This window comes from Sparassis crispa (assembly GCF_003851025.1).
Source record: "Sparassis crispa DNA, contig_000004F, whole genome shotgun sequence".
NCBI classification, from domain to species: domain Eukaryota; kingdom Fungi; phylum Basidiomycota; class Agaricomycetes; order Polyporales; family Sparassidaceae; genus Sparassis; species Sparassis crispa.
The window spans coordinates 400,421-427,261 of NW_020939751.1; the positions used below are offsets into that span (position 1 = coordinate 400,421).

A 26,841-nucleotide genomic window follows, 5' to 3' on the forward strand; every position below is an offset into this window, starting at 1 on the left:
GTACGCAGGTCGGGCAGTCACAAGGCAAGGGAATGTGCGATCCTGTCATCAAGAACGTCCGTCGAGTCTTGTCTTCTAGTTCGACCTCTCCATGGTCCGGCTTGCTCTAATTCTGGATCGTTGGTAGGCCACAGAATGCGTCGAGCTCTGCGGGGAATGCAATCTAGCTAAGTCATGATAAGTGAGCGTTAGTAATGTTCCTATTCCTTCGGCGATAGGTCACGCGCTCAATACAATGAGCAGGAGAAAACCCTCTGGCGTGGTGGGTGCTCTGCCAGACACCGCCACATGTCAGAGATGCGATTTATATGTACGAAAGAAGGGATAATTTCGCATGCCGAGCAACACCGAGTCCGAGATCACGGAAGAAGTCCCAGACCCGTCCGCATTTGGCAGGCGTTGATGAACAGCTCAGCGCTCTCAATACATCCTGGATCTGTCTATCCACGTGGTGTGCCTGCCTCATAGTGCGCTCTAAGCTGCTCTAAGCCAGCAATGGCTCGACCATCTATGTTCCGCACATGTACTAGGCGTTTTGCATTGTCAATGGACCAGGATGAGCGTTTCACGCACCTCAAATATTTCCCCGGATTTCACATCGTCACATTTATAAAGTCAGACACATTGCAGTGGGGTATCGCGCCAGGTTTTCACAAGTAACTACGGTACGTTTTCCCCCTTCCAATGCCCACTGGCAGTGTGAACCTGAACCTTGCAGCCGAGTACCAGATTAGGGCCATGGAGCCTTCGCCGCCTGCGTTGCCCATCGAGATTTTTGACAACGTCCTGGACCATCTCTGGGATGACCCGCACGTCCTCGCGGCCTGCAGTCTGGCTTCCCGTATGTTGCTCTCGACAAGTCGCTTTCATCTGTTCAATACCATCTCCCTCGACGATCCTGCAATGCATGACCTCTTCTATAGGCTGCTCAAGGCGTCTCCTGCTGTCTCGTCATACGTGCGTCACCTCTCGGTGGACCAGCGTGCAGTACGGAGGAAGGGTAGTCCAAGGAGGGCAGACTTGGAGTTAATTCTCCCCAAGCCCCCGTCAGCGCTGGATAGGGTTCACCATCTAACCCTGAAGAACTTCAGCGCTCTCGAACTGTCGATGCAATCCAAGCTAGACATTCAGGCGTCTTTTCCCGGAGTCAGGACATTGTCCTTCATGGACTGCAAATTCGATGCCCCACTCTTCGTCGATGTTCTCCACGCGTTTCCCAAGCTCTCCGAGCTCCATCTACACCTGGTGCAGGTAGGCGATAGACGAACCCTCTTCAACTTCTCCGACCCCGATGTCTGCGTGTGGCTAGACAATATCCCCTTCACCACCATGATTCCATCCTCAGAGACGTTGATCCAAATAGACGCCCTTTCGACATCACTCACTTCCCCTATTGTCGGTAACCTGTTATCGAAGAGCCCATTCAAACTTTCTCCTCGGCGGCTCGAGATCACATGTTTCCCCAGCCAGACACGTTGCGTACGTGCGCTGCTTCATACCTCAGGTCTTTCCCTCGAACACGCCACTTTCTCAGCCTCGAGCAGGAATTTCTTGGCGAAGGATACGATGCCAAGCGATTTCCTCGACTTCTCATGCAACAAGGAATTGGTTTCCTTACACATGAATGGTGTTTTGATCGACACATGGTTTACTCCGCAGTCGCAGTGGGCACACAGCGCCCTGTCTAGTATCGGTGCCTCTCACGAGAGTCTTCGTGAGATCCAGATTGATTGTATGTTACTGGATTGCGCCCAGCTACCTCTTCTTCGGTGGAACCGGTTCGATGACCAGTTTGCTCGACTGGCCCGCGAGCATCCGGGAGTCAAATTTACGTTGCGTATACGGAGCTCTTACGCGTACCATGAGCAGGGTGTCAAGTTCCATGTGTGGGCACGCCAGGTAGTGGATGCGGTTGGAGACTCTTTTCCGATACTTTTGGCCGAGAAATCTTGTCTGCTAGTGGCGTGCTATCAAGCTCGTTCTCCTGCTGAGGAAGTTGTGGGCTCTTTCCCCCAAATTCTCTGATTGATAGGTGGCCTGTCATGAATGTATTCGGTTTTCTTATGTGAGTCGTTCTTGGTTATTCTGTCAGTGCTATTGTCGAATCTGATTTGTTTGCTAGCATGTACCACCTCCACATACCGTCATAATAATGGAACCCCCCTTGATATTTACTAAACTAGCTCTCCCCACACTGCTAGTGCTCATTTCTTGCAGACTCTGCCTTCAAGATCCGACATTTCTCACAATATGGTGAGGAAACATACATGTATGCAAATATAATTTGTTATTGCGGCGCAGCGACAGTTACCCAGATGAAGTTATCAACAACTCAAGTCGAATAAGTGATTTACATCTTTACAATGAGCGACGCAGTTCGATGGTCATACAGCCGAGGCGGGGTCGTAATAGATCCTCCGCGTCCACCGGCGCCGTCTTGTCAACCTCTGCGCGCGCCATTCTTCCACAGGCGTGGGATGCGGGTCCTGCCACGAGTCATTCGTATACACCCACCCGTCTGCTCCGATCAACAAAATCAGCCGCGGCGCCACAGACCATGAATGCCGAACAGCGCCACTCACTACCATCCGACCCAGTCTCGATCCACGAGCCCTCGACATCCGGCCGCCAGTCCTCCGTCTCGACAAAGAACCACCCGTCCGACAGCGAAAACGTCAGGTTGCTGCTACAGCGGAGCCCGCATCAGCTCAGCCCCCCCAAAAAAACAAAAAACAAAAAGAGGAAAAAAGGAAGAACCTGACCTGACGTCCCCGCTCCCGTCGTCCGCGACCCCGCTCCACCCGTCGCGCCCGCGCGTCCATGCGCGGCGCTCCGCGGGCCGCAAGTTCGCCTTACCCCACCCCGCGTTCGCGCCTGCGCCCCCGTCCTCCGCCGCGCCCGCACCCGTGCTGGAGCTCGAGGCGGGACGCCAGCGCTCGTTCTCCCACAGCTCGACCTCGCGCATCTCTGCGCGCCAGTGGCGATCCTGCAGCCGGTCGTCATCTGCCGCGCGAACGGCGCGCGCGTCCAGGCGCACTAGGGCGCCGCGGAACCCGGGGAGGAGGGTGCGTGTGAGGGGGTGCGTGACGAGGAAGGGTGCGATGCCGAGGGTGAGGCATGTCGGGCGCAGGGGGAGGAACGCCACGAGTGGGAGGACGAGGAGAATCGAGATGACCGTGAGGGAGAGGAGGATCGGTGTGTAGGGCGTGCCGTGCGTGAGATGTGGAACAGCGGGAAGGAGGAAGTCGTAGACGTCGGAGCTATGTGTGTTTGCTGTGAGTATTTGCTCGACCATGGCAGGAGAATTGCAAGAGAAAGCCAGTAAGTCATTGAAGCCCGCCGGGGGGGTTCATGGTGAAAACAGGGACAGTCGTCAAATTAAATAAGGGAAACTTTGCGTTTCCCCCAACCCAGTCGACGCACGTAGATTGCCGCAGAAACAGATACCGTCGCAGCTTGGAAGAGCTTATGACCTTACCAATCTCTATGCGTTAGACAAGCATAACAAGCCTACACCTTACATATCCTACAGGAATGAATGCTGAAGACGGGTTAACACTCACTAAGCACCCATGAAGTTCTGGATAGCTTGCATATTCGCGAGCCAGGCGACACTACCTTCACCGCTTTGAGGTGGCATCGAAGAAGCGATGCCATTAGCAACATCATCGTCCAGATCATCACAGGTCGATGGATTACGAAGGGATGGATGAGTGGCGAGCAACACGCTTAGCAGGGCTACATGGGGGAGCAGAAGTATCATGCGAGGAAAACAGCCTAAGCATCGACGAGTCAACGAGGGCAAAATCACTTTTGCTCGACGGACGGAATACATACACAGGAATGCGTAGGCAGCCATCCATACTAGCGTATACTTCCACCCCTTCTTCCACATGAGGATCTCCTCAAAGCGGTCTTGCAGCCAGAAAACCGGCCCAGCCTTTGCGACGAAGCGCTTGAAGTTGACGGTTGTAATGGGAATAGACAGCGGATCGCGGGTGGTTATGAGGCGGCTTGCATTCCCGGTATTGCGGGGGGTCGCTGGTACATTTGCGGGGAGCTGTAGAGCAGACGAAAGGAGCATCTGCGGCATGTTGAAGACAGAGGGGGAGCCTGGCTGGGAGGTCGGAGGAGAGGATAAGCTGACGGTAGCACGTTCTGGATGAGGGAGAGACGTCACGATCTTGGTAGCAGGGCGGATATCATGATTGGGAACATTGGAGTGCAGCCGGGTCGCGTAGGATGGTATTTCGACATACTCCAGAGTTGCCATCACGCCTTGCAAGAGGACAGACTTCAAGTCACCAGTGCCCGGGCCAAGGAGAAGGTGGAAATTCAGCGCGAAGCTCAAACTACCCAGCTAATACCTGAGGGGAATCTCCAGAATTTTCAGACACGGTCACAGTCCTTGAAGGTGTACGCTCGCGCTAGACGCCGGTCATCACGTTGTGTGACACGATGTCACCACACGCGTCAGTGACAAGCGCGCGACAGTTCAAGTTGGCCGCCACCTGCGTATCGTCCAGTGGTCGGCTCCGTAAGTATCTTTTGCCTTACTACAGTAGATGAATTACTAACGTTTCGCTAGCAGTTGTTGTAGTGACTGCTTGAATAGCAGTATCTCTTGATTACCCAACCACCGAATATTCGATCCCTAGAGAGCAACTAGAGAATGTGAGTTATCGTGTGTTCAAACACTTACCGACCGGGCCTACTTGCTCGTGCTGTACAACTGGACATATATTCTGGCCTCAGAACTAAGTTTCTACCACCCTCTCCAATATGGCGCAGCTAAACTATCCGTGTTCCCTCTCGTCGCCATCCCGTCGAAGGTTATGGTACCTCCCTTTGTTCATCCCAGAATTCAGTTTTTTTTACCGTTCAGCTATTGTTTTGAAAGTTGCCCCGATAACTCACGACCTTCGCCCTGAACAGCCTGTCACGAATCACTCGTATAAATCGATTGCCAACTTTCTTATGGATTATTACCTGAGATAATTTCATCCCTGTCTTCTGCATACAGGCCTGCTCATCTCGAGGTCACCATGGGCAGCAAAAACCTATCCGAAAATTCTACTACCGAAGGTACCCTCGTCTCCACGCTCAACTCGCTCCTGGTGAAGATCCTCATCCCCATCACGCTCGAGACCCCACAGGACCTTACCCCCTCCCTTCTCCTCGCCATCCTCGAGTCCATCAACGGCCTCCGCCTCCCCATACCTGCCGCTGTCCGCGCCTCCCGCGATTTTCCCGCCAAAGTCGAGGCGATGAAAGTCTTTCTCGGCGTCCTCGAGAACGACATCCTCCGCATGGACGTCGGCCTCAGCGACGTTGACCCCCGCAAGCTCGCTGCGGGCGACTGGGACGAGGTCGTCTATGTAGGTGAGCTGCTCTGCTGGCTTGGCAAACTCACGGGGCTCCTCCCGCACGCACCAGAGGACTTGCAAGCGAATCCTACACCTTTCCGCAGGCACAGCCCGCGCGCGCCCTCGCCTTCCACGCACTCGACGGTGACGAACAGCATCCACTCGAACTTGTCCATGACGCGCTCAGCCCCCGCGGAGTCGGACACGACGGTCATGTCGGTCACATCCGATGCCCCAGTGTCCATGTCTCTCCCCGAACTCGACCTGTTCGGGTTCTCCACCGTACACACTCTGCCAGACCCGCGCCCGCCCAGCCCGCCGTCGCGTCCCCGCCCGCGATGCATCCATGAAGTGGAAGACCGCTCGTTCCTTCGCGACCTCGGTCTGCCAGGAGACGCCTCCTTCACCTCGGACCTCGACGACTCGCAGACATCCTACTGCAACTGCTCCTTAGACACCCACGCACCAGCGCCACCCCGCACCGTGCGGCACACCGGCTACATCGCCCCCGTCGACGACGCCAGCGAGATCCAGTCCTTCGAGGCCAGCCGGCGGAAACAGCGCTCCCACTCGCCCCGCGGGCCCACTCCGCCCCGTCCCGCGCTGACCCCGACCCCACGGCACCCCTCAGTGGGGCGCGGGGCAGGCTTCGTGCTCACGCGGCACACCTCCCCCGCACAGCACACCCTCGCGCTCCTTACCGAGCGCGCCCGGCTCCTCGCGGAGCTCGCCGCGATGCGTGCCAGCGCAGGTGCGAGTGCGAGCACGAGTACGCGGTGATTTTCCAATCCCTCTCCGTGTTCGACCGGCGAGATACAGAGATGGAGTATCCCCGGCCCCGCGAGGCGGGTAGCCCTGCAGATGCGGAGAGGTGATGTGTTCTGTTCTGTCAAATTCGCCTCGGGTTGCCGCTATGTCGAGGCGCGTTCGCGCCCCTCCTCGCCCCCGCTGCGGGGCACGCGCGGCGCGCCAGGATCCCCCGAGCGTGTGGTGGGAGCGCAGCCCGTCGTCCGGGAACATGCTCCCCAAGGTTCGACCTTTGACTTCACCGCCCCGTCCAGCCTCGTCCAGCCCTTTCGCGCTCGCGCTTGCGCCACGCTTCTTGCTTCGGACAATACAGCGGAAATGGATCGCACCTTTGCGTTTGTCGACGGTCCGGGGAGCGCATGCGCAGGGCGTGATATGTATATCCGCGTCGTTGCCGTCACCGCTACTGTCCAGGTCCGTGCGTTGTCGTCCCCCTGTTCTGTAATGGGTCTCCATTACGTCCATTCTGAATTTCTGATCGCTCGTAGGTGTGTTATTGTTGTAGATACGTCGCTCTAGGCGATATCAATGCAAATGGAGGAGGTGTTCGTACGGGCCTTCTGTTCCGCGCCGCTGAGGCGTGAAGAGGACAATGTTCGACCGGGTCTGCCGCCGCCTGCCCCCACCGCCAACATGCGCATTGCAGAACGCAGATGTGGCTGTGTCGCAAAGCCGGGATGGCGATCGTCGTTTGGTTCGTACCTCTGCGTCTTTTCGTGACGTTTGACCGACACATTCCCCTCAGAGGAACATGTTCCCCGACTCTCAGCGACCGGGAGGCCGGAAGGCTGCAGGAATCACTGTCATATGCGTACCACGACCTGCCTTGAACCGGCAAAACTCACTACCGCACCGCGAAGCGGAGGCTGCAAGATACTCTAGGTGCATTATAACGCCTACAGGCTCGGGGCTCGTGCGTACACACCGAATCTGCCATCGAACCCAGGTCAGCGAGAGCGACCCAGTCACGCGAGCAGCCAACTTCCAGGACCTCAAGGGACGGGGGGATAAATACAAGTTTACTTCTAAGTATTAGCGCATTCTATCTAACCGCAGCGCGTACGAACAGTCTATAAAACTGGGGCACAATAACAAATCATCGAGGGGCGGTCGTCGAAAATACAATGTGCGACGGCAGGCAGGTAGGTAGGTAGGGGTAGGCAACGAATTAGTTTACGTGCGCATATATGCATGCCGTTCGGTCTATTCGTCTATATCAAATCCGAGTCCATGTCTGGCTGGCTGAAGAGCGGGGGGCATTCTATAGTGAGATAGCGAGATGAGATGAGATGGGATAGGATGCTGACAAGTACGGGTATCTCACGACTTACGGCGCACTAGAACAGTGAACTAGGACAAACAGAGAGAGAGAGAGAAAAAAGGCCCGATGCCACCAAACCACGGTGGTGATGCTCGGCCTACGCCCGACGAGGCTCCACTACGGCGACGCCTCCACAGCAGTAACCGAAGGCCTGCGATACCCGCTGGCCGCAGCGAGCTCGCTAAACCCAGGCAACTCGACCTTCCCCCGCTCGAGGTTCGTCTTCTCCACAGACGCCTCCGCAACACCCTCCGACGCCGCACGCCGCGTCGGCGACGACGGCGACGAGCGGAGCTTGATCGGCGGAAGTGTAATCGGCGGCGAGCACGAGCGCGACCCGGGCACAGATGCCGCAGAGGCGAAATCCGGTGGCGGCGCCATGTCGTGCGCGTAGTGCGCCGGCGGCGGCGGGGGATTCTTGCCCGCCCCGCCGCGCGGGTGGATCGGCGTCATCCCGAACGCGACGCGCACCGAGTGCGCGAGGTGGTGATGGTGCGCCGGGCCCGGGTTCGGCTCGCGCACGGGGTGCGCCAGGCGTGCCTGCGGCGACGGCGCGCGCGAGCTCGACGCGCTCCCGACCGCGAGCGGGTGCGTGTGGCTGCGCGGGCTGCTGCCGCTGCTGCTCGGCCCGCTCGACAGCTGCGGCGTCGGCAGCGGGGGCAGCGTGCGCTCGCCCGCGTACGGCACCTGGAAGCCGGAGCCCGTGCTCGCGGAGTGCGCGAGCGCGTGGTGGTCGCCGCCGAAGGGCGCGTACGCCACGAGGTCGCCCGCGCTGCCGCGCTTCGCCATGCGCCCGCTGATGCCGCCCGACGGCGGGCTCCCGGCGATGCTCGTCCTGCGCTCGCGCATGCGCGCCTCGTACATGCTGAAGTCCTCGAGGGGGTCGAGGCCGGGCGGCGGCAGCCGGAAGGGCGAGGGTGCGCGCGAGGGCGCGCCCGAGTGGATATTGAGCGTGCGCAGCCCGCCGAGGAAGGGGCTCGTAGACGGTGTGAACGAGAACTCGGCGGCGGGCGGCTTCACGTAGGGCGTCTGCACCGCCGTGGCGAGGCCGTTCAGCGGGGAGTGTGCCGCCTGCAGAGAGTCGGAATCGGAACTGATGGGAGACGGCGAGTCTTCGTGAGTGACGTGGGCGTGGCGATGTGGGGCAGGGGGCGCATGTGCGGGATGGTGGTACGGGTGGCTCCACGAACCGTGAGGGTGGGGATGCGCTTGACTATGGCGCAGGTGGGGGTATGCTGCATCGACGACATGCCCAGGCACGTGCGTGTGCTGCTCCCGCCGTGTTGACGAGGCACTCATACGCCGTTCACGGTGTCCGCTGCGCATCTCGATGGGCTGGTCATCGTCGTAGACCCGCTCCCGCTCCCTCGAGGTCCCGAAGTAACCTCCGTCATCGCCATGCGATGTGGGGTAGAATGGCGTCGTTATCGGAGTCGTCGATGCGCTCTTGGACAGTCTCCCGTGGAGCGATAACATTTCCGCATGTCGCGCCTCGTACTCGGCCCGCCTGAGGGCCTCTGTGTGACGAAGCTCGTACTCGGCTCTCCGAAGGGCTTCCGTCCGCTCTAGCGCATAAAGCTCTTCCACGGCGACACTGGACAGAGTCGTGAAGGCGTTCGGGTTCGCCGATAATGGGAAGGAATGGTCGGCGGAGCGTATGCGTCTCATGGCGTACATTGGCTGCTCCACAGCTTGCATGTCGGATGGGTACAGCGCTGTGGGCCTCCCATACGATTCATCCTAGACGTGCAAGGTATCAGCGATGATCACGGACAGAAGCCGGAGGCGATGCGCAACCCAGGCCCCTCACGCCGAGCGCAATCGCCGTCACGAGGACCACCACTCACCTCGTCATCGCTGTTCGCTCGACTCCTCGCCTTCTTCTGCACTCTAAAGTTCGAATCTCGCGCTCTCTCCAGTTCGACGTCGCTCCTCCCACTCGCCCGGGGGACCTCCACTTCCATGCTATCCTCGACGTCATGCTCGACCTTCGCCTTCGCCTTGGTCCTGGTCCCGCTCCCGCTCGGTGCGGAGGAGTTGTTATCGTGGTTGTGGTTGTTGTGTATGCGCGAGTGGCGCGTGAGCTCGTCGGAGCGTGAGAAGCGCTTCTCGCAGCCGCGGAACGTGCACTCGAACGGTTTCTCGCCAGTGTGTGTCCGAATATGACGGGTCTGGTAAGACGTACGTGAGACGGTGCTGCACGCACAAACGGGCACTGCACGACATACCTGATGCTCGAGGCGGCTGAAGGCACGGCCGCAGAGCGGGTACGGGCACTTGTACGGCCTCGCGACCACCTTCTCATGCGGTGGGGGCGGCGGGGACTGTGCGGCGACGTCCATGGGTGCAGTAGAGCTGGGATGCATGAGGCGGAGAAGCAGAGGGGGAGGCAGCGGGGAAACAGGGGTATTAGTATCAGATATCAGAGGGGCGGGAATCACAGGCACTAGTACTCACGAAAGAAGCAACTGAGTCGACGCGAATGACCTCAGTGTGCGATCGGGCCCAGGCAGACGGACGACGTGTGTGGGCACGGTCGCGGGAGCAGCTGGCCTGCGGTGTGCACGGCAGTGAGAGCGGATGTCCGATGCGGTAGAAGCTCGCTGCGGCTGGCGTTCGCGATGGAGAATTCAGAGAAGACGGCGAAGCAGACGCGGCTTGTTCTTGGGGAGCCGTGGATTATCCGGTGGGGCTCGCGATGTCAGATGAAGCGACGACGGCGTGCACGGCGTGTCTGCGTGGGTGGGAGTGCGGCGAGTGGGTGTGCAGCGGGTGGTGGTGGTGGTGGTGGAAGGAGAGAGGACGGAAGGTTGCGGAGATCGCGAGAGAAAAAGCTGTTCCCCGCAGAGCGATGAACCCCGCGCCTGGAGATGATGGGGCGTTCCTTGAACGTTTCAATGCGTGGCAGATGAGAGAGAGATGGGCGCCGTGCGCTGCGGGCGCGGTCGACTCGTCTGGTCTGACCTGGAGAGTGCTCAGAACGCTCGATTGCTGTCTATCGCCTTCTGCGGTTGCTCCAGAGCCACGCAGAGAGATAAAATAATGGATCATTTGTTTCGCCATTTCGTACCATGCTCGACGTCTCCGACGCTTTTCGGTCCGTCACTCACGTAAGCCCGTGCCTTCCGTTCCGCTCCTCGTCCCGATCTCCGGATCCTCTCGAAACAATGCTTGAAAAGTCCTTCATCTTGGAAAAAAAATATATACCTCGCCAGAAAAAAAACATTCCACATGCTTCTTGCTCGCTGACCACACGGCCGCCTCCCCCCAATTTCAAGTGTTCTGGACATGGACTCCTGCCGTTATCGCATTCTTATTTCACTGTGACATCAGTCGGGGGACTTTAGCGTGTTACGTCCGAGCGCCCGCGGGTGTGGGCCACGTTGCTCTCAAACGTTGGAAATGACATCGAGGTATCCAGGGGCCATCCACTGATAAGATAAGATTGATCGTCTTCCCAGATTTATCTGACAAGACCATTCCAGCGTCGGCTCAGACGCGTTACAAATTTTGAGGCGTCTTGTGTACGCACCCCAAGCCGGATCTTCTCAGTATGTACTTGCCAGCTCAGAAGTACTATAGGTACGTGCGATGGAAACGTGTCGAGGGATGCTACTCGGAGATGAAAGGACCACACACCCTACACCGGACGAGATCGTCCTCCACCGCTTCCACCGCCTCCCCATTCCGAACCCTTGCCACCAGTCAATTTTTGTAATCCCCGTGTGGGGACCCTGCGATATTCGCAAATTGGCGATGAAACAGGTGTGCGAACGCTCTCCACGTCCTGGCCAGCGTTCCGGAAACTCACGCGCACGAGTGACGGCGCAGGCTTTGGACACGCCATTTCTTCGCGCGTCTCGCCACAGAATAATACAGTACCCCAAGGTGAGCGCGGCGGAAGAAGAGGTGACGACACGCGTTCTATCGCGAATGTGATCAGCGGTGGCCCGCCCAGGCTCTCGAGATAACACCTTGCGCAACCTTTTGCGCAAAGCCAGACTCTCTATCTCGCGTGCGCATCTCGTCATGACGTCCCCCGACGCACGGAGTCGTCCCACTCCTGCAGCTAGCTGCACCCTCCTCTCTCGCCAGTGCCGGCCCGCCATGACGACCAGTGCGTGTATCCAAGGCATCCCGAGGTCGAGTCCGTGGTGCGCGACAGCGTCCAGGTCGCGTTATTTCCTACGCTCCGTGCCTGGCTGCAGCCGTATGACCACAGGAGGTCGTCCCACCGCGTCCATATCCTGATTCCTCTGCCACTCTGCGCCACCGGAGGGAGGTGGATTTGGCAATCGCGTTCTCCCCGGAACCCCCGCAGGGCAGCGATCCCCGATGTTACTCCGCGAAGATCCTCCTTGGGAGGTCCCCTCGGGTGAACTCGGAAGGTCCTGCTTATCAGATGATCTTATCGAGCGAACAGTATACACGTGGTACGCGCCACGAAGGGTATGCAGGCCATATCATGGCGATCATCCTCGCAGAAGCATGAAGAGCAGCAGCAGCACAGCGAGAGACGTTGCACTGGCAAGTATCCACGACACCACCGACGGGATCTCCGGCGCGTCCCCGCATGTGGTGCGACCGAGATCCGTATGCGTGCGGCGTGCTTGCGGCAACTTCACGTTCTGCGCCATCTGCCATCAGCCCCGCCGTACAGTATCTCTCGGATCCACATACTGGGGCACGCTCGCAGGTCCTGGTCGGCGAACGGGTGACATACGTGCATATCTTTCTCTCGCTGAATGGACACCTCGCCGTCGTCCGCTGGTCGTCCTCGTTCTGGCAACTTCGTCGCGAACGTCATGGTGTGTCCCGGCGTGATATGCACGCTGCACTGGCGGCTCGCAGCGGGAGCCCGACGAGGAGCTGGAAGACGCGTCTGCCGCCATCGGCGCGCTCGTCTCCACGTAGCCGACCTTCTCGCCTTCCTCCCCTCTTCCCCGCTCGGTTCCCCACTCGCTTCTCCGTTTCTCTCGCGAAACAGGGACATCCTCCTGCTCGACGCGATGCGCAGGTTCGACCTGAAGGCCTGACCGCCGGCGAGTCCATACTCCAGAACAAAAAAGAACAATGCCGTGCGAAGATTCCTGGTCTGCGCCGCATCCACGCCTGCGGGCAAGGGCAAAGTTTAAAAGCTACTTCCACCCGGCCGCCGGCGGTCGAACCTCGTCCCCGCGGTAACAACGGTGGGTGTCGCCGCGTCCGTGCGATCTGCGCTCCCATAGAATCTTTCTCTCGCGAATCTATTCTTGCACTTCATGCCCTCCACGGTGCGTGTTCTTTCCATGGGCGGTTGGCGCGCAGGGCGTGTGGGTAGTGTCCTTGTTCTGTTCTTGGCCGCATCGCTCGGCGCTCGGACGGTGTGACTTCGAGTCTCCCAGGGTTCCTGCGCACGTCGAAACCGTGGTTAGCCCGCACCATCCTCGGACGCCGTTCTAACAGCCTGGTGCGCGTCTGACGTCGTGTGTGTGTGCTCGCATTAATGAACGGACGGCCAAGGCGGATGATCTGGGGGGTGTGGGAGCATCTCGGGCTCGCCCGTCCCTCCGTGCGTCCCGGCGTACATATTGAGGTGCGGGTGGTGCACGTCCTGGGCTCGCCTTGTGTCCGCTTGTTTTTGAATGCTGGCTGGCGTTTGTATGGGGCGTGGTACGCGCGTGCTCGGTGTCTCACGTCAGACCTGGCCATATCGTATGCGCTTTCCGCGTTTCTCAGGCCCACTGGCAGCGGTGAGAACTCTGACAACCACCCATATCTGTCGGCCTATGACCTACAAACGCGCGCGCAGTCTTTGCAGAAGTGCCGCCATGTTCGGCGGTCTGTTTTCTATCTTTTGTGGTGCTCACCGCAGGGGTACATGTTGTGCGCCGGCCGAGTATACTGTCGATGGGTCGACTGGAGGCTTCCGTGAGGAAGTAGCGCTGCTTGTAAGTTTTTGTTATGCTGTAAGAAACTACTCTAATGCGTAATGCAATGTGGACTTCGGCGCTAACGGCAGCGTACGGGATTCGCTGTCAGTCGTTCTCTCCCCTTTGAGCAAGCACGGACAGTCAAAAGCGGCGATGCGACACTCGAGTGCTCTGGCAGTCATTGCTAGACTGTGTGTCGCTGTTGCCGACGTTGCACAGACGGTGTGCTGTCCGGTGCGCCCAGCTGCGCCTGTGGATGTGTGCGCTCCCGGTGGCCTAACTCTCTAATGTGCCTTTCAATTGCAAAGAAGGCCGTTGATGACCTGTACTACAATGATTCTAACTATCTTACTCGTCGCTTGTGGTGCTGGCTCCGGTTGTAGGCGCCAATTGAATCCGACCCATGCTCCATGCTCCAGCCTGACGCGGTCACGTGATCTCCCTCAAACAGACGGAGCCGCGGGAGAAGGTGTCCTTCTGGCCCTCCAAGGGATGGACATGGCACCATGTGCGAGTCAGCTCCACACGGATACGCGCTACTTTGCTACAGACACTCACTCCAACACTCCGTGCTCTCCCAGTTGACAGCGGGCCTCGACGAGCGAGAATGCCCCGGGAGGCGGACACCATCTTTGAGGAGGGGTTCCTCGTGCAGCCCCCCGGCATCGACCCCGAGACGGGCGAGCGGTGGAAGCCGCGCTGGGTCGCGAAGCGCGACTGCGGCTCCGACGCGCTCTCGTGGTGGGAAGCTAACAAGGCGGGCCTGCGCGAGTTCGAAGTCGCGAGGCCAGGTATGTTTGGTCGTTTGACCGCCGCGTCTCAGTGTGCCGACGTTCGTTGCCGTCTAGAAGTTAAGAAAAAAGAGGAGGAATATGATTACCTGGGCGAGGCGATCATTCCTATCGCCGCATTTGCGGCGGGTTCACCCTGGCTCGCTGCCAAGCCCGAGGTGAAGGAGGTGGTGGATGTCTCTGGCACGCGTCCGGAGTCTATGCTCGACATCGACTCTTTCGCAGTCGCCGACCCTGGTCCAGTTAGATCGCGATCACCACGACCGTTCGGTTTGTCCTACTTCCAAGTATGGGCACTCCTCTTGCTGACGGCTGACGGCTAACCGCAGTGCTCGACGAAGGCTGGCTGCTCTCGGACGGCATCTGCTCCGCCAGAGGGATGTACGTACGGATTGGCAACTCTTGGGCAGACCGGAGCACGCCTGGGTTCTGGCGCGGCAGGCTCGAAGGCGCGCGTGGCGCGGTTCTAGCTGTGTACAGGAGCCACGCTACCACGCGCGTCAGTATGCTGAGCCCGCGCGAGCCCTCCGAGACGTTTCTCGTCATCCCCCTGAAGTACCTCTGGCCCGTGTCGCCAGATGAGGCGGGCCAGAGGATCATGGTCATGAGTGAGGGCGGGCGGCTGGGCAGGCATGGAGCAAGATTTGTGAGGCCTGGATCGTCACCCAAGACGGCGACGATAGACCTGCCGAGGTTGAGGAGCGAAATTTGGTGCGGATGCTCAAGTTTGACCAGGATGACAATCTGGTGTTTACGGGTATGTGATGTGAGGTGTCCGCGGTTGGGGTCCGTGCGTCTCATTTCGTTGCTCTGCGTGAAATTTGCCCCTGCGTTTTCGTGCGTGTCCGTGAGTTTTCTCCGTGGCTGTTTTTCGGATACTGTCGGTGGTGACCCCAATTTGTGCGGTGGAGTCTTTTGTCCATCAAGAGTGCTTCTAAGCCTTTCCACCACTATTGCTTTGTCACATGTGAGATACTATGCAGCATGAGACTGCTTGACATGTTCCTCATTCAATCTGGTCTGTGCGAAGAGTCTCCAGTCCAGCTATAGTATACTAGTAGTGTACTAAGACCTTTGTTCGATGTATGGTAAATACATTTAATATTTACTGCCGGCTGAATAGCTGCATATTTATGTGTCTAGGAAAAACGAGCAGTAGTTAGGTAAACGTATCGAGAAGTTAGACAGAGAAAAATAGGAAAACCACAGCACCCAGGATTCCCGCGTGGTCCCCCACCGTGGTACTAACTGGGCGGCACTCCGGTTAACTGCGCAGATCAGACGGGATGCGGTGCTTTCGAAGTCCTATGGCCGTGGATATACTGATCGTATGTAATATTCTTATGAAGGGTTGATGGAAAACTTTGCAATCTAGTCTCGGCGTGTGGAGTAAGTGGGGTTAGGTCATGAACGTCCTAGGGTTAGGGCGCCACAGGAACCGTGCGCGCACGGTACCGAAGATTGCCCGCCGAGTGAATTCACCACCGCTATCTGTGCTCCTTTATTACTTTTCACATAATTCATCTCTGCGGAAAGATTTCGTCGAATCTCACTACATGAAATGTGGTCGTGAAATAATTTGGGATATCAGAACTGAGTGAACTAGGATATGCAACGGCGTCCTGACGACCACGGCGCGGAAGCAGATTGGCGTAAATGAAGTCGGTTGCCGGGAATGGCAACGCATACTGCTATCTGTCCGAGACTTCCACCACCGCTGGACTCTGTCCTTCGCAATCCTTACACTCTTTTTATTCCATTCCACTCGTTTATGATCGTATGTGGTCTGTCCTTCCTATCGTTCTCCTCTACCTCCTCTGTCGTTCTGTAGATGCCCTACATTTTCCTGTACGCGTCCGGACGGTCGCCGAGCGCTCTGGCAGCTTAATTTCTCGGGCTAATAACGACACTATCTTGCCCGTGTCGAACACACAAAACTCAGAGTACATCGTCAATATCACCATTGGGGGCAGAGAAGTTCCCGTTCTTTTAGATACCGGAAGGTGCGTGGTTGGCTTGTTGTCGCGTGTCCTGAATTGACACTGGAGCAGTTCCGACTTGTGGGTCGCAGGCAGCGTTCCTAGCACCACTGACCTCGGAATTTCTGCGACTTTGTCCTATGCAGTTGGAAACGCTGGTGGTACGTGCCATGCATCGTGCCGCCGTGTTTGCTGAATCGTCGCCAGGCGACATAAACACTGCTACTCTCCAATTCGGAAATTTCACCGTGGATGACCAGGCATACCGTGCGTGTGCGCTCCCATGTTCGATTTTCTCAAGCTGAATCTCGACCCACAGTGCTGGTGGCGAACACCTCATCTTTTTCCGTCAACATTGAGGCGGAAGGCTTTGAAGGTCTCATTGGCTTGGGTCCCAACTCAGGCTCTGTCATCCGTTCCAGGGTCGGCAACTCTCGCGGCGACAATTTCCTCAACCGCATCTTCTCGCAAAATGTCTCGTCCTCCAACTATCTCACCATTACGCTCGGCCGCGAGGGCGTGTCGTCCAGCCCCTCGCACGGTCTGCTAACCATCTCAGAAATCGCGCCCGGATACGAGGACACTGCCAATATGCAGAAACTGACGGTCGAGAAGACGCACAAGCTCACGGACCAGGACCAGCACTGGCAGATCTACACCGACGTGAACGGTGTGATTGGGCCCGACGGCCAGCCGATGGAAGTGAAGTCGATCGTGCCTAAAGCGCCTAAGGGGCAGCTCGTGGTCGTCTTCGACTCCGGATATACGTTCCCGCAGGTGCCGCGTGCGATGTCGGACATGATCTATGGCAGAGTGCAGGGCGCCGAGTACAACGAGAACGCGGGCGTGTGGACTATCCCGTGCGAACAGATGCTGAACATCAGTTTCAAGTTTGGCGGGCAGGATTACCCTGTGCACCCACTAGACACGTCGAGCAGCGACTTTGACATGGTTAACTCGCTCGGACAACCCGTCTGTGTTGGCACGGTAGGTATCACACGTCCTGCTCGCGTTCGTGCGCTGACGTCCCCTAGTTCCAACCTATCACGTCTGCTTTCAGTCTGCTAGGAGAGTACGACATCATTCTCGGGATGGGATTTAGTGGGTGTCTGAACGATCGCTACTTCACCTCTTTCTGAACGATGGCATAGTGCGCAATGTGTACGCGCTCTTTGACTACGGAAACTTCGTCGAAAACACGTCGCAGGACCTCGGAAACCCGTTCATTCAGCTCCTTTCCACCACAAACCTGTCGCAGGCTCACCAAGACTTTGTGACAGCGCGCATGAATGGCGTCGATGCCACAAGTAGCTCGTCTCAGTGGCTAGTGTCGTCCTCCCAGATGCAGCATTCACCCGAATCCAAGGAGGAGAAGAAAAAAGCGTACGCTTATGTTTCTCCACTTCGCGTTTCGATATTAATGCTGCGGCCGTAGTTATGAGGAGATGATCCTCAGTCGGTGGCCCGAAATATTCGTCGGCTGCCTCATATTCGTCCTGATCGTCGCCGGACTCATAACTTGGCGCTGCTGCATCCGATGCAAGCGCAAGCGCGCCAAGAAGCAGGCCGAGGGCCTTTTCCCGAGCGGTAAGATCCAGTCGTACAAGCAGCTCGACGACCCCTCGACCGCGACACTGTCATCGGGTGACCTCGAGATGAAACAATACCAACAGGATCTGCACGGTCCATATCGTCCAGACCTTGAAAACCCGTTCCAGGCAGACCCCGTTGCGTACCACCAAGATGACCGGAGCTCGTACGCGTCCAGCAATTTTCGGCCGTGAAAGCGGCGCCTTGAGAGGATACAACACATCAACACCCCCTCTTGGTGGAAGGGAGATGGATACTGTCCGACTACGTCGATGTTAACATTGTAGCTGATCCGCGCACGCAGTCGATCGCTATGCTTTGGCCCCTTGTGTATAAAAGTTGTTCTTGCTTTGACTTTCAGTTCCGTTGATTTTACTGCCATACTGCGGCCCATTCAAGTGGCCTGGTGTCCTTTGTGAATATTGCGGTGCGCCTGCACGTTAATCGTACGTTGACGTTTCGGAGTTTGGTTCAGAATTCGATTCAGATCGATGACAATGCAAGAAATATGTACAAGAAGAACAAGAGGTCCTGAAGTCCAGGCGATTGAAGCGAATTAAAGAGTAAGACGAACTGGACGACGTGAACTTGCAGTATGCGCCACGCAGGAGCGGGCGGCCAGCACTAGCCACGCGGAACTATGTAGACGACAACACTTCATTCCTCTTCATTCTGATGATTAGAAAAGCAATACTCCTGCTTCCAGGTTGTCTCTTCGCCACTAGGACCAGGACAGACTGCCCAGGACTAGGACCGCTCCCAATTTTGTAATCCACGAAGGTCAATCCTACTTGACTCCCTGTACCCATAGTGTCTAGCATGATTCTGACAGCGATGGGCATCAGGGCACTGATCCAGTTGCTCATGCACCAAGTAGATGCGTCCTGCGAGGGGTCAAAGCTTGTCAATGTGAACCTTCTGGCCTCCGAAGATATCCACGAACGGAGCGAGCTCGGGAGGAATGCTAGTAATATCATCCATGCGCAAGCCGTCCTTGCCAACAGAGCCCATATTAATCAGATGCATGGTGGTGAGCTTGCGACATATACACAGCAGTTGTATGAGATCATATGGTCTAAATAAGCATGAATGCAGACAGAGAGCCTTGAGCGAAGTAGAGAAGAAAGTTCTTCTGCGTGTTCCGCAACGTCATCATGTATGCGTGCCGATGTTCGATATTGAGAGCTGTAACAAAATCCGAGGCAGTGCGCGATGCATCCAACCCTCTGTTACGTGGATGACAAGAGGCGAGAGATCACAGACATTAACGACAAATATCCGAGGACTCCTTCAGAGGCCTTCCAACGACTCTGGGGCAAGTTTGGGTGACGCAGACTGCACAAGAAGGTACACAGTCCCCTGAAATTCTGTTCGATGCGTATACCGATGAGTACTAAATGTCTAAACCACGAATCTGTACAATTGGTGACGCTTACTTCGACGTGCGAGCGATGTAACAGAACTTCACGACTTTGTCCTCTTGTATACAGCCGTAGCTGATCTGTGTCGATCTGAGTTAGCGGGAGTAGAGAGCGTAGATCTGACGAACTCAGATTGGCCTCTCACGTTGAATGTTGATCCGTGTCTCGCAACGCAAAGTGCTTCACTGTAAGGCAGCTTGCAAATGAGTCTATTACAGTTACATGCAACAGGCACATAAAACCCAATAAGATATACGAACACCGCGAGCGTGTCAGCTCTCGTCCTCGCTCCGTGCCGCGTCCTCGTTGTGCTGTGCGCGCGGCACCCTGACCTTGCGCCGGCCCTCGACCGCGTCGACAACGCGCCGGAGCAGGAGCCCTTGCATCTCTAGCGCCGCCCGCAACTCCGCAACCTGCGCGCTCAGCTCCGCCGCGCCCATGCCCACGCCGGCCGGGGGCAGCCGGAGGCTCGTCTCGTTCGAGTGGCGCCACAAGCCGCTCGCGGCCTCCGCGCGGATGTCTTGGATTGAGCGCGTGCGGGGAAGCTCGGGCGACGAGAGCTGGTCGAGCCTAGCGTCGAAGACCTCCGTCCGGGCGGTCTGCGGCGTAACGTCAGCCTGTATGCGGAAGAAAAAGGGCGGAGATGGGATGCACCTGGTTCTGATGCATCGCCTCCCAGACCATGCTGAATTCGCGGCCGAGGACGAAGGTAGGGAGCGCGATGAGGAGGAGGCCGAAGATGAGGAGCGGGATGGTGATGAGGCGCCCGAGGAAGGAGCGCGGGGTGATCTCGCCGAATCCGACGGTTGTGATGGCTGGGTGGCACGGTGGGACGTGAGTGTACTGTGAGACATGTGACCGTCGCGACTTACTTTCTAACACGAACCTAGGCGCCGGGTGTTCATTGAGGTCCCTTATGGATAAGAGGAAGTGATTACGCACCATGCTGCTGCCGGTATGGACTGTGGACGCGTCAGATATCACGGCATTTTTGAACGGGTTTTCCTGGGACGTACCGAGAATTGACTTGGGTCGCCGTCCGAGTTAACGAACATGCCCATGTTCTCATCCCACGTACCTCTTTCAACGAAATACCTGCGACCGAGCACATCAGAAAGCACAGATATGCCAATAGCAGACCATACATACAGTAGTGTGCTGAAGACGACGAGGACCATTAATACGAAGAAGAGCAGCGCGAGCAGGGCGTGCTGCGATCTTCGGAACGATAGATACATGACTTCTATAGTTCTGACGAGCCCGTTAGCGCTAGTTGTGATGAGGACATGCGAGCGGAGAGCACTTGCAAGAGTATAGTGTTATTATAGCGGAACGGCCTGAAGACGCGCAGCAGGCGGAATGTACGCAGGATGGTGAACCTGAAGAACGTTGACTAGAACTAGTGAGATTCTCAGCGGCAGGCACCGAAGAATGCTGCAGGATGTACCGTGTCTTGGCCCATTGCTACCTCGATGTAATATGGAAGTATACCAAGCAGGTCGATGATCCCGAAGAACGCTGAGACGGGAGATACATGTCTGTTCCAACGATAAACGAGAATGGTGACGTACATCCGAACCACTTCAGAAACTTCCTCCAGGAGCCAGAGTGCGCCAGACATCGCGCGACGTACTCCACCGTGAAGAGCGCCACCAGCGCCGTCTCGAGGCCGAACCACACGCTCGGATTGATAGAATGGAACGACGGGATGGTTTCGAGCACAGTGACCACAGCCGATATAACAATCAGCGAGGTGGTGACGATGAGCACGAGGAACGCCGCCTGCGAGCTCGTCGGCTGCTCGAGCAGCATGTAGATACTGCGCTTCCACGCGGACTGGTGCTGTTGGTCCAAGTCGTTCATGTCATCGAACGACTCCGGGAACACCTCCCGGTCAGGCGACTCCGTCGCGCCCTCGTTGACCCGGACATATCGCGCACCAGAGGGGGGGGTGCTGAGGTGTGGTGAGCTGACTCGAGGTGTGCCGATGCGCGTGAGCGGGATGGACTGAGACATTCAGGAGCAGATGCACTGTCCGCCACGAGAGGTGCAGTGTTCTAGAGACGCGGTTCGAGATACGGAGCAGAGGGTCTTGGACGGTGGGTGCTAGCTATTTCGTGCGGGCATGCGAGTGAGCTGGTAGAGTAAATGTACTACTGCGGTATCTGTCGGCGGGGATGACCGTGCTGACGGACGGCGCCTATGTAACCGGACCCAGTGTCCTTTGTCATCGACCATCATCATACCGTCGGCCGTCGTCGCTCACGGCGAGCACCGTTGCAAGATGTCTTGGAAGGATTGGCAGGATCGTTTGCGCGAAATGGACCTTCTTCGCTCACTGAGTGATCTCGAAGCAGATCATTCGAGATTGGCTGTACGATGGTACCTTTCCGGGTGGGAAAGCGGTGGGTCCTCGAAACTCTCTAATGTATGCTCGCCCAGCGTCGTGGCGTTCTCGCCCACCCGTAGTTTCCATTCTGTGCTGCAGAATAACGGTTGGCGGGATGTTTTGTGCCTCTGCTTCTCTGGTGATGTTGAAGTCTGCGATCGCGGTCGAACTCACTGACCCTTCAGTGCCAGTGCAAGGGGGTGAAATATGGGTTCTCGTCCAGTATTTCCCCACCCTGCCCTGGCACTGACCTTGCCATGGTCAGCCAGATCTACGCGTCGGTAAAATACAGAACATCGCCTGCGGAAGGGTGAGCAGAAGCACTGCCGTATGGGACGCTATCATACTGCCGAATGCCACTTGGGATGAAGAAGGAGTATTGACAACAAACTTCCCAATACTGCCTGTCCACCCCCAGTGAGATTTATGTTAACAGGTGTCGTGAAGGTCCTCGTCTTCGTACGGTATAGTTCAGCCACAGCAGCACGTTTTGTGACCACAGCCACTCGTTTTAAATGAATGCCTCCGCCACTCGATATATCTTGCACTTGGATCTCATTTCATCTTTGTTCAACACGCCACGCTCTCAACCCCCCACCGTCCTTTATCCGTCTATCGCTTTCAAACGTAATCGGCAGAACAAAGCGATCGCGTTTGCGTTTAATAAGCGTCTTCCTCTCTGCTTAGACCCACCACATCGCTGTTTTGGTTGCTCCTCGACCTCTCCCCATCCCAACTTCGCGATCGTCCTCAATGAGATTCAGGCGGCAGCTATCGACGCCGCCCATTGGATCCATGCAGTGTTCCACCTGCGACAGTCTCCTGGTTCCTATGACGGAATACTGGTGTGTTGAGTGTGCGTTCCACGACCCACACAACTCGGCCACTCGTCGCGTCGAACACCAATTGCGCACCTACAGAGACCTCAAGCCTCTTCCCAAGGTACCCCCGCCGGGAGAGGACGCGCTGCCCAGCCCGCCGCCCGAAAGGAAGGCACCCCGGCAGATTTACGCGGACCCAGGGAGCGCTGCGTACGCGTACCCGCCTCGAATGGCGGAGCAGGGCATGTCGCCCCGTTATGTTCCTCTGCGGCCATACCCGTATCCCAGCACGCCGCGTAGTGGAGGATACCTGGATTACCACCCTCTCCACTACGTGCCCCTCCATCCGTACCAGGAAGTGGATGCGCCCATGCGGCCACCTTGGGGGTTGGTGAGCCCGCCCATCTATGCGGTCCCTGGTGGCACCCCTGCTGCGTTTTATGCGTCTCCTCGCTCTGCAGCGTATGCGTCTCCTCGTTCTGCAGGTTATCTGTCGCCGCCACGCTCTGATCCACATTCGTCGCCACGGTCTGCTGCCTACGCGTCTCCGCGTTCGGCTGCATACCTATCGCCTCGTTCGGCTGCGTACCTATCACCTCGTTCGGCCACACACACGTCGCCTCGTTCAACATCGCACCCGTCACCCCGTTCTGCAGCTCACGCGTCACCCCGTTCCCCTGAGGTGGACGCGGCGCCTTCTTCCGCTCGCTCCACTCGACGTCCGCGACCCGCGCAGTCGCATAGTTACGCAAGCAGAAGATACTTCCAGGTTGTGCCCATGGACGCCGACGAAGAAGAGGAGGAGGAACCCGAACGACTGCCCCAGGAGGTGCGCCCGCAAGTCTACGCGGCCGCTGGAGCCACCGACGCGTGCGCGCCCTATGTCTGGCCAGAGGTGGACATGGTTCCCGTCTCTCCTCATTCTCGGCCTCCGGAGTCAGAGTGCACGCCTTTCCCACCATATTCGTGGTGCTGCGGGCGGTTCCTTGAGGTACCACCGGTTGAGCCTGTGGACTACGTCTTTCCAGCACGCTACCCGGAGATCCATGCTCCTTCGGACGACGTTCGACAGCCGCGCTCTGCTCCGCCCGATGCACAAGGGCGGAGGGCGTCGCGTTCATCCCTGGGAGCCAAGCTGAGCAAGCAGGTCGAGAAGACGACCCAGAATTTCTTCGCCCGTACTGCTGAGGCTCCTACGCCAGGGGCGATCCCCAGCAAGGCACACGTCAGGAAGGCCCCGCCTCCGCCCTTGCAACTCCGGGCGAGTAGGCACGACGTCCCGCGAGATATTCCGTCCGGATGGGATGCGCAAAGTTTTGATGAATGGAGTGCCGAGCCTGCTACTCCGATAAGGACATCTGCGCTGCGCGCACCTCCCATGGCACATCTTCGTTCTTGAGCGGAGCACTTGAGCTCTGTTGTGATAGATGGGTTAGACATACATTTTCCTACGTACATGTAGCGTGTGTTCTGTCGCTCGTTGTAACCAATGTATCAACTACGTCCCCTCCTTAGATTATTTATTTATTGTGCACTTGTGGCACATCTATTGTTATCGGGTCGTACTCTCCCTCTGCTGAAGCACCGCCGCAACTGCATTCCACGGTCGGATCCTCGTCGGATCGTCCGGCTCGTGCAGTCAAGTGATGAGGAGGCCTGGTGTTGTCTCTGGTATGTGTTATCGTCCTGCTTCACCAACGTTCCCGCTCTCGTATCGCATCGTATCGAGTCGCACTCTTCGAGCCGGCGATAACAGCCACACACAAGTTCACCGAGCACCACCATGCCCGTCTCGGACGCCATCCTCACCCAGATCCTCACCCAGCTCCAGTCCCTGCAGGTCTCCCAGCAGGCCCTGCAGGCGAAGGTGCGTCTCCTGCCCGTGCGCCACGACGTTGCCTGATGTCCGTCGTGTAGCTGGACTCCCTGACGAACCCGGTGGTCAGCCCGTTGTCGTCTCCTAAGCAGAGCGGCACGCCGATCCCTGGCCACCACGAAGCCTCGTCGCCCAGCAGCGTGCCGCTGACGATCTCACAGACCGGCAGTGGCGTGCAGACGCCGTCTGCGCTGTTCACGAACGGGCCTGTGTCGTCGGACAAGATCATCAACGAGAAGGACAGGGAGAAGCTGCTCTACCCTAGCAGGGTGTTGCTCAGCAGTGAGTGTCTCGTTCAGACCGATATGTGTGCATCAGACTTTCCCGGGAGGAGTCGTTAGCTTCTGCTAAGATCATGCTATTCAATGCCCAGCCAACGCGCTGAATATCTGACTTCAGGTCGGGAGATTCGGTTTGTTGCGTAAGAGGGCCCACTCAGATGGAGGAGCCTGTTCACCGAAGTGCGTGCTAGATGTCGTTTCCACGACGTTTGCTCAGGGCATCCATTCAGACCGTTGAAGGTCTCATTATGCTACGAGGATGAATGATGAACCTGGACAATGTGCTGGAATTAATTCCTCAAGGATGCCTTCAATTGGACTTTGCTAATTTCATAGAAGGCATCCTCAATGAATGGTGTCGTTGAGTATAAATCGGGCAACGAGAGAAGGTGGCGATGTACCCCGCACCGAAGGACGTTCTGCAGCGTTTTCAGAAAATCACGATGTTTCTTACTTCGGACAGGACTCACTGACATCCGTTTCGTTCCAGCGTATCCCGACCAGCACGGCATAAAGCCGTACCCGCTCACCTGGGGTGCAGGGGACCCCTCCGTGCGCGGCCCCGTCATCTGCTCCCGCCTGCCGACATCTATCAAGCAGCGCAACGCCATCGGCGCGCACTCGGGCTCATACTCGATCTACCGCGCGCTCGCCATCGCGATGGGCACGCTCTCGCCGACGCACAAGCCGGACTACTCCAAGACGGAGCCCGCGGTGCCCATCCCGCCCCAGCCGGCGTGGTCCGACCCGACCAAGATCGTCTCCTTCGACCCGTGGGGGCACCTCGTCCCGCAGGTGTTCAAGCACGAGATCAAGGAGCTCGGCCTCGACGTCCGCCCGAGCATCGCTGTCACGCGCGCGCATATGAAGATGAGCGAGATCGACGAGACGGCGCGCAAGGGCGACCTCGCGGTCGATGGGAAGATCCTCATCAAGAGCCGCCCGCTCCTCAACGCGGACGGCTCGGAGAGCACTGCGGAGCCCGGTGTTGAGATTGTTATCAGCAAGGCTGCAGTGGAGCCTGTGTGGTATCTGCCCGGCGTGGCGGAACGCTTTGGCATGTAAGCGGTGCTCTTTTAATGATAATAATATACCTTCTTTGCTGATGCTCTGCGATAGTTCAGAAAGCCTGCTTCGTCGGGCGCTGTTTGAGGACACGGGAGGAATGTACCCCGAACTCATCACCCGTCCTGACATCAAGGTGTTCCTACCGCCGATCGGGAACTTGACAGCCTACATCTGTATGCATTCGGGTACTGCACAGGCTGTAGATACTGACATTTTGTTATTAGTTGGCAACCCAGCCTATCTTTCCGACGAGTCCAAGGAACTGACACTCCGTGTGCACGATGAATGTAAATGAGAGTCCCTCTACGTTCAGATCATGTCTGATAATTTCTCGCACAGGTAACGGTTCTGACGTATTTGGTTCTGACATCTGTACCTGCAAGCCATACTTGACCTACGCGATCGAAGAGTGCATCCGTGGCGCTCAACGCGGGGGCGTCGGGCTCGTCGTTTACTTCCGCAAGGAAGGCCGCGCGCTCGGCGAAGTGACGAAGTGCGCTACCTCCGTTCACTTTCGCGTCCTTCCTTCGCTAATCCGCTTACAGGTACTTGGTCTACAACTTGCGCAAGCGCGGCGGAGACTCCGCGGACAAGTACTTCAAGGCGACCGAGCTCGTCGCGGGCGTGAAGGACATGCGCTTCCAGGCGCTCATGCCGGACGTCCTGCACTGGCTCGGGATCAAGAAGATTGACAGGATGGTGTCCATGAGCGACATGTGGGTCCCCCTACGACGGGACAAGGATTCGTGCTGACCTCCATTCTTCAACAGGAAATACAACGCTATCGTACAGTCTGGGATACCCATCCTCCATCGTTACGACATACCCGGTATGTCGTTGATGCCAACAAGCGCTTTCTGACAGTGACGCTGACGCATTCCGTTGCAGCATACCTGGTCCCGCCGGACTCCCGGGTAGAGATAGACGCGAAGATCGCCGCTGGGTACTTCACGAGCGGGAAGCAGATCACAGAGGCGGACTTGGTCAAGACTGTAGGGAGGACGTGGGAGGAGACGGAGCACTGATTGCACCAATGTTCAGGATCTGCGAACGGATTGCTCTGCGCACCACGAAATTCTGGAGGATTCGCTCGTCATCTGATACGATACTTGGGAGGTGTGATGATACAGTATTGTTGTAGTACTATGTAGATTACACCGACATAATGTGCTCGTGCTTTGTCCAATGCAAACAGCAAGGGATGTAGTTATCAAGATAA

At 57.4% G+C, this 26,841-nt stretch overlaps 12 protein-coding genes and 1 non-coding gene across 13 annotated transcripts; 8 read left to right on the forward strand and 5 right to left on the reverse strand.

The window, feature by feature from the left end:
* Window positions 1-738: 738 nt before the first annotated feature.
* SCP_0501360 (hypothetical protein) lies at window positions 739-2,025 on the forward strand (the record flags this gene model as incomplete). Its single annotated transcript, XM_027758202.1, has 1 exon — window positions 739-2,025. The coding sequence occupies one exon, from the start codon at window positions 739-741 to the stop codon at window positions 2,023-2,025; it is 1,287 nt and encodes a 428-aa protein (XP_027614003.1).
* Window positions 2,026-2,384: 359 nt separating this feature from the next.
* On the reverse strand, window positions 2,385-4,273 carry SCP_0501370 (hypothetical protein; the record flags this gene model as incomplete). The annotated part of the gene is made up of 5 exons (XM_027758203.1): window positions 2,385-2,518; window positions 2,583-2,686; window positions 2,763-3,260; window positions 3,564-3,777; window positions 3,838-4,273. The coding sequence occupies 5 exons, from the start codon at window positions 4,271-4,273 to the stop codon at window positions 2,385-2,387; spliced, it is 1,386 nt and encodes a 461-aa protein (XP_027614004.1).
* A 772-nt stretch (window positions 4,274-5,045) lies between these two features.
* Window positions 5,046-6,146, forward strand: SCP_0501380 (hypothetical protein; the record flags this gene model as incomplete). Its single annotated transcript, XM_027758204.1, has 1 exon — window positions 5,046-6,146. One exon carries the CDS (start codon window positions 5,046-5,048, stop codon window positions 6,144-6,146), a length of 1,101 nt encoding a protein of 366 aa, XP_027614005.1.
* A 133-nt stretch (window positions 6,147-6,279) lies between these two features.
* Window positions 6,280-6,692, forward strand: SCP_0501390 (hypothetical protein; the record flags this gene model as incomplete). Its single annotated transcript, XM_027758205.1, has 2 exons — window positions 6,280-6,587; window positions 6,662-6,692. The coding sequence occupies 2 exons, from the start codon at window positions 6,280-6,282 to the stop codon at window positions 6,690-6,692; spliced, it is 339 nt and encodes a 112-aa protein (XP_027614006.1).
* Window positions 6,693-7,611: 919 nt separating this feature from the next.
* On the reverse strand, window positions 7,612-9,860 carry SCP_0501400 (hypothetical protein; the record flags this gene model as incomplete). Its single annotated transcript, XM_027758206.1, has 3 exons — window positions 7,612-9,234; window positions 9,342-9,665; window positions 9,723-9,860. 3 exons carry the CDS (start codon window positions 9,858-9,860, stop codon window positions 7,612-7,614), a joined length of 2,085 nt encoding a protein of 694 aa, XP_027614007.1.
* Window positions 9,861-10,173: 313 nt separating this feature from the next.
* Window positions 10,174-10,557, reverse strand: SCP_0501410 (hypothetical protein; the record flags this gene model as incomplete). Its single annotated transcript, XM_027758207.1, has 1 exon — window positions 10,174-10,557. One exon carries the CDS (start codon window positions 10,555-10,557, stop codon window positions 10,174-10,176), a length of 384 nt encoding a protein of 127 aa, XP_027614008.1.
* Window positions 10,558-12,067: 1,510 nt separating this feature from the next.
* On the forward strand, window positions 12,068-15,247 carry SCP_0501420 (hypothetical protein; the record flags this gene model as incomplete). The annotated part of the gene is made up of 6 exons (XM_027758208.1): window positions 12,068-12,683; window positions 13,858-13,914; window positions 13,988-14,197; window positions 14,255-14,467; window positions 14,527-14,908; window positions 15,181-15,247. The coding sequence occupies 6 exons, from the start codon at window positions 12,068-12,070 to the stop codon at window positions 15,245-15,247; spliced, it is 1,545 nt and encodes a 514-aa protein (XP_027614009.1).
* Window positions 15,248-15,401: 154 nt separating this feature from the next.
* Window positions 15,402-15,512, reverse strand: SCP_r0501430 (the record flags this gene model as incomplete). Its single annotated transcript, XR_003546573.1, has 1 exon — window positions 15,402-15,512. It is a non-coding gene; the product is annotated as a 5S ribosomal RNA (ribosomal RNA).
* Window positions 15,513-15,976: 464 nt separating this feature from the next.
* Window positions 15,977-17,960, forward strand: SCP_0501440 (hypothetical protein; the record flags this gene model as incomplete). The annotated part of the gene is made up of 7 exons (XM_027758209.1): window positions 15,977-16,200; window positions 16,249-16,337; window positions 16,384-16,443; window positions 16,496-17,163; window positions 17,211-17,277; window positions 17,328-17,559; window positions 17,612-17,960. The coding sequence occupies 7 exons, from the start codon at window positions 15,977-15,979 to the stop codon at window positions 17,958-17,960; spliced, it is 1,689 nt and encodes a 562-aa protein (XP_027614010.1).
* Window positions 17,961-19,459: 1,499 nt separating this feature from the next.
* SCP_0501450 (voltage-gated potassium channel) lies at window positions 19,460-21,203 on the reverse strand (the record flags this gene model as incomplete). The annotated part of the gene is made up of 9 exons (XM_027758210.1): window positions 19,460-19,786; window positions 19,842-20,002; window positions 20,060-20,073; window positions 20,130-20,149; window positions 20,204-20,282; window positions 20,337-20,438; window positions 20,495-20,580; window positions 20,635-20,705; window positions 20,759-21,203. 9 exons carry the CDS (start codon window positions 21,201-21,203, stop codon window positions 19,460-19,462), a joined length of 1,305 nt encoding a protein of 434 aa, XP_027614011.1.
* A 1,204-nt stretch (window positions 21,204-22,407) lies between these two features.
* SCP_0501460 (hypothetical protein) lies at window positions 22,408-23,796 on the forward strand (the record flags this gene model as incomplete). The annotated part of the gene is made up of 1 exon (XM_027758211.1): window positions 22,408-23,796. The coding sequence occupies one exon, from the start codon at window positions 22,408-22,410 to the stop codon at window positions 23,794-23,796; it is 1,389 nt and encodes a 462-aa protein (XP_027614012.1).
* A 384-nt stretch (window positions 23,797-24,180) lies between these two features.
* Window positions 24,181-24,698, forward strand: SCP_0501470 (predicted protein; the record flags this gene model as incomplete). Its single annotated transcript, XM_027758212.1, has 3 exons — window positions 24,181-24,264; window positions 24,315-24,555; window positions 24,673-24,698. The coding sequence occupies 3 exons, from the start codon at window positions 24,181-24,183 to the stop codon at window positions 24,696-24,698; spliced, it is 351 nt and encodes a 116-aa protein (XP_027614013.1).
* Window positions 24,699-25,214: 516 nt separating this feature from the next.
* On the forward strand, window positions 25,215-26,647 carry SCP_0501480 (Uracil-regulated protein; the record flags this gene model as incomplete). The annotated part of the gene is made up of 7 exons (XM_027758213.1): window positions 25,215-25,615; window positions 25,674-25,795; window positions 25,847-25,909; window positions 25,962-26,115; window positions 26,168-26,338; window positions 26,393-26,451; window positions 26,511-26,647. The coding sequence occupies 7 exons, from the start codon at window positions 25,215-25,217 to the stop codon at window positions 26,645-26,647; spliced, it is 1,107 nt and encodes a 368-aa protein (XP_027614014.1).
* Between the last annotated feature and the right edge of the window lie 194 nt (window positions 26,648-26,841).